Source organism: Phaethon lepturus, unplaced genomic scaffold (genome assembly GCF_000687285.1).
Source record: "Phaethon lepturus isolate BGI_N335 unplaced genomic scaffold, ASM68728v1 scaffold6714, whole genome shotgun sequence".
Lineage (NCBI taxonomy): Eukaryota > Metazoa > Chordata > Aves > Phaethontiformes > Phaethontidae > Phaethon > Phaethon lepturus.
Window position 1 is genome coordinate 9,675 of NW_010532672.1, and position 5,207 is coordinate 14,881.

The following is a 5,207-nucleotide window of genomic DNA, read 5'->3' on the forward strand; positions in this document are numbered from 1 at the left end:
TTTTTTAAAAAAACAACTTCATCTTGCATGGTAAATATATGAAATATATTAATAACTTGCAAATATATTTCTGTTTCTGCGTTTTCTTAGAAATGCTCAGCTTATGAATCTTTTCTGTGTAATGACATGCTAATGCCCTTTGTTTCACAGAAATCTATATTTTGGACAAACATTAAGTGTGTGTGGTGGGAGTTATTTATGCAAAAAAAAAAACAACTTCATCTTGCATGGTAAATATATGAAATATATTAATAACTTGCAAATATATTTCTGTTTCTGCGTTTTCTTAGAAATGCTCAGCTTATGAATCTTTTCTGTGTAATGACATGCTAATGCCCTTTGTTTCACAGAAATCTATATTTTGGACAAACATTAAGTGTGTGTGGTGGGAGTTATTTATGCAAAAGATAGGGTGTGGCCATTCTGTTTTTTGTCTTACAAAATTCGGAATTAGCCCTTACTACAAAATACAAATAAATCTTTGGAATTAAGCCCTGTCATTAAACTTTATTGAAAAAATAAATTGTAATCAGTTTCACTAATGCAATATATCAGAAGTTTTGCATAATAGTAGGAAAATACTAAGAGCAAACAGGACATAGCTTCTGCTAGGGCCATTGTTCATTCACCACAAAGATACACTGATGGCTACAGAGCTTCAGCTTGGAAGCTGTTTTCTTACACCTCTGGTTGCTCAATTCACCAGCACTTGCTTTGAAGCGTGGTCTCACTGAAATGGGGGGTAGGTACTGAAGGTGAAAACGGGCTTATAGAACATGTTTTACTGGGACTTGGCTTTAACCCTGCATTTGAACTTTCTTTTTCCTTCTGAATTTAGACCAAAACTGATTTTAAACTTGGGCTGTACAGTGGCAACTTAGAAAGGCTAGCAAGGTAAACCTTTATTAACTCAAATGTTTTTTATGTGTTTTGATGCCAGACTGGGAGGGAGCTTGATTGAGCAAGCATTTCCAGCTGCTTTTCTTGGGCTTTTTTTTTGTTGTTGTTTAATATGTTCTTTAAACTTTGCTACTGTGTTCTTGGTATGGGTGTCTATAGTACTGTGGGAACAGAACTTACTTGACACTTGAGTACAAATAACATTTTGTTGAAAGGCAGCAAGAAACATACTGGTTTGGCTTGAAAATCTTTGGAACTGAAGGTTTTAAATGCTGTGGTAACTCCCTAATAAGGGCTCAGAGAGAGAGAGAGAGAGAGAGAGAGAGAGTAGGGAACTGCTGGAATGCCAGGCTGTTGTAAGAAGGGCTGTATATCATTGAAGCCTCTCCTTCCCCCCACCTTCCTGCTGCTTCCATTGCACCTTCTGCTTAGAGAACCAGTCACAGCTATAAAGATTAGATACCAGTAATGTTCTGTGGTATTGTCATATCTAACTTAAATTCACTTGCTTATTTGTCTAGCCTCCGTGAACTTGAAGGAAGTCTTAAAGCGGGTGTCTTTCCCCCCACTGCCATTGTGGTAGAGATTCTTATTGGTCCAGATGAGAATAAGCCCAGATAATTCTTACAGATGTGTTATATAAGGGATCTGTTCTATACAGATCTGTTCTGTAAGGGTGGTATAGGAAATTTATCTTCTAAAATTGATGCATGTAACATGCATCACTAACCTTGCCCAAAGTAAAGTGCAAACTGGGGATTTCATGTATGGCTCTGGAGCAGTGTTCTCCGAGTCCTCAGAAACTAAACTGAGCACAGGAAGAACAACACGCTTCCTTCCTGTAATTTGGCTGGTTTATGCAGACTGCTTTTGTGAAAGTCTTGACAGCTCTTAAATCCATATGTGCTTTGCAGCAGGGCAGAGATGGTTGGCCATACAACAGAATCGAAGAACCAGCCTAACAGATTGTCAGGAGATGGCTTTAGTATAATCTGTCATGTATTCTAAAGATTTTAACTGCCTAATCAATATCTGATGGAATATCTAAAGGGAAGGTTTTGGGCAACAAACGAAAAATGAATCCTGGAATATCAATAGCCATGCATTTTACTCTTATTGAGGATAAAAATCATTGCCCCCAAAAAAATAGTTACTAAAGATTAATTTTTAGATGATGCTAGTAGAAAGGAAACTTTACAGAAAATGAGGTATTGTCCTGGTTTCAGCCAGGATAGTGCTGGTTTTCTTCACAGAAGCTAGTGTGAGACTATGTTTTGGATTGGGGATGAGAAACTGTGATAATGTGCTGATGTTTTGGGTTGTTGCTGAGTAGTCAAGGACAGTCCAGCTTCTTGTGCTGGCCTGCTAGCAAGGAGGCTGGGAGTGCATGGGGAGCTGGGAGGGGACACAGCCAGGACAGCTGACCCAGGCTGGCTGTAGGGATATTCCCTACCATACGATGTCATGCCCAGTACCTAAACTGGAGTTGGCTGGGGGGGCAGAAATCGCTGCTTGGGGACGGGCTATCAATCATCAAGTGGTGAGCAATTGCTATCCTGGGCATCACTTGTTCTTGTACATTCCTTTGTTGGTATTATTATTGTGGTTATCATTGTTGGTTCCTTCACTCTTGCTGTCCTATTAAACTGTTTTTATCTCAACCCACGAGTTTTTTCCCAATTCTCTCCCCCGTCCCACTGGGGGAGGGGGGAGTGAGCGAGCGGCTGCGTGGTGCTTAGTTGCCGGCTGGGGCTAAACCACGACAGTCCTTTTTGGCACCCAACGTGGAGCTCGAGGCTTGAGATTAAGTGTGAATTAAGATACCACAGTGTGAATTCTACTGTTTTGAAATAGATGTGCATATGTGTTTAATGACATTTTGAAATTGTGTCTAAACTATTTGTGGGAAGTTTTGTAGTTTATTTAAAATGTGCAGGTTTTTTCGTTAAAGTTTTGTTCCGCAGGCACTTCAGTCACGACACCAAAGAGAAAAATGTTCAACACTCAGTTTCTTCAAATGGTGCGCTGAGGGATAAACCAACTCTAGCTCCATCAGCAGACATGGTGTGTTCATATGGAATTTCCTTATATTCTCACTCAATATTTTTGTATATGCATAGTTAATACTGTACGTCTTAAAACACTTGCAGCCTTAATAGTTATGTGCTATTATTCCATCTTATCTCGGAATTGATGTGCAGCTACAAGAGTTAATAAACTAACTTGACAAAATGAATGCAGCTCAAACCCAACCAGATCATAGCTGAGGAAGGCTGGTGTATTCAGCTGGCAGTGAAACTATGTATTTTGAATTTAGCTTTTTTTAAAAAACACCTGAGCCTTCACGATATTTGTGTTTGGGGCTTTTTTATTTCTTCTTTTAACTTGAGACAGCTGCAAAGCTCATGCATGCAACACATTGTTAAAGTAGTCATTCAGAGCAGCAAGGCTGTTGGACAAATGGATCTCTTTTGAAACATTCTATTAAGTTTTCTAACCTGATCTTTCTGAATGAGGTTTGTGAAGTTTTAGGCTAGGTAAACTAATGCGGATATTGTAAAACGGCAGAATAAAGCAGAAATGAAGATACATCCTGTGCAGGTCTTGCTTCCTTCTATGGAGATTGTCCTGTACAGTTACCTTGAAAGAGCTGTAACTTGCAAATGTCTGTCTTGGCTTCTTAGGTAGTTTTGTTATAGTGCCATTAAAGTTTGAAAATTTTTTTTCTTGACTTTTTTTTTTTTTGAAGTCTTATTTGAAATAAGGCCATATCATGTTACTTTAAACTTCAATATATTACTGTTGACAAAATATTAAAGGAAGTAGCCTGAGGTTATCTTTGAAGTATCTTGAGTTTGAGGTCATGATTAATATTTTGATGGTAGTCACCTCTTCTGTTGACAGAATATTTTCTTTGGGGTGTTGCGGGGGAGAGAGTTTGGTGAGCTCATGTGAAAACCCACATTTGTTGAAATCCTGGTCTAACTGCTACTTCTTAACTTTCTTAAGTTTTTTTCAGACTCCTTTATTTTGTGGTTGGTGATTACTACATCTTTGGCAATATCATTTCATACATCACTGAATGAGTATATCCATGTCTTTGGAGTTTTGGAAGGATTTTTGTTACTGTGTCATTGATCATAATGAGAACCGTGAAGTAGAGCAATGTAGTTCCATGACGTTTTTACCTATTATGTCTCCTTGCATCTCCTCAAAATAGAGTGGGAATAGTTGTCATAGGGAAGTATTCCTAACATCGTTAACATCCAAGTCACAATAGTTAGAGGGTTTTCTTCCCTTTTTCTGCTCCTAGGAAGGAGACAATTGGTCTGTGATGTTCAGATACATTAATTAGAAAGTTCTTCTAGAGATAAAGGTGACAACAAGTATCTTTATTAAATTTAATTAAATGATGTGTGTGACTAACGGGCCTCTCCTAGACTGTGGATAGTACTTCCTTTCACTTACACCACTGTCTGGACAGAGGCAGAACTATTTCAGGTTTTTGAACTTGAAGCTTTAATTTCTCTCTAGGTTGTGTTTGCTCTCCTTAACACTAGTGAGGAACCCTTTAGAAATTGGAGACGTTTGCATGTTAATTAAGTTATCTTTTGGCAAGGTGAACTGGTTGCCTAATAGTGACAGACTTACACAGCACCAACCCTCAATTTTTGGGGCATCCCCAGCTGATGATGTGCTCATTTTGCTTTTAGCAAAATACCAGTACTCCAACCAATACTCTTTAACACTAGCTTTAGTAGTGCCAGTGACAAAATAAGACATTTCTGTGTGTATATTTGCTTCAATTCATTGTGCCAATTCATACACATGTATTTTATTGTCTTATCTTGCATCAGCATTAACACTGGGAGCTTATTACATTTTTTATTGTTACTGGCTTTCCCCAAATGATATTCCTAAATATTTTACTTTTTATAGGCTGCAGCATTGCCATTCTTCAATCTTGCATTTTTTCTTTCCTCTGTAGTAGCTTTATTTTGCTTTTCCTTCACGTACTATCTTTTCATTTGTTTTTTGTGTATATGTGTGTGTATGCAAATAAATTGCATGTATTACACAAAAAAATTGATAATCCATGTTTCAGAACTACTACAATGTAAATGTTCTCAGTAATTCAGGTGAGCTAAGTATTTTGGTCCTGTTCGCAACTTTAGAGCTGCTCAGAGCCTTACGCAGATAGTCAGTCACCACATCAAGTGCCTCTTTGTCAAAATGGCAAGTCAGTATAGCCCATCTTGTCTTTTAGTCATAGAAGCAACTTTGTATTCATTGTCAAATCTTTCCCT

General features: G+C 38.0%; 1 protein-coding gene across 1 annotated transcript in view; it reads left to right on the top strand.

Annotated features, from left to right (window-relative positions):
• The window catches only part of RNF17 (ring finger protein 17), a 54,903-nt gene that overhangs the window by 2,639 nt on the left and 47,057 nt on the right, over positions 1-5,207 (top strand). The window contains exons 4-6 of the mRNA XM_010284919.1: positions 839-894; positions 2,865-2,966; positions 3,479-3,493. Coding sequence (XP_010283221.1) covers positions 839-894; positions 2,865-2,966; positions 3,479-3,493 — 173 coding nt within the window. The remainder of the gene's footprint in view (positions 1-838; positions 895-2,864; positions 2,967-3,478; positions 3,494-5,207) is intronic.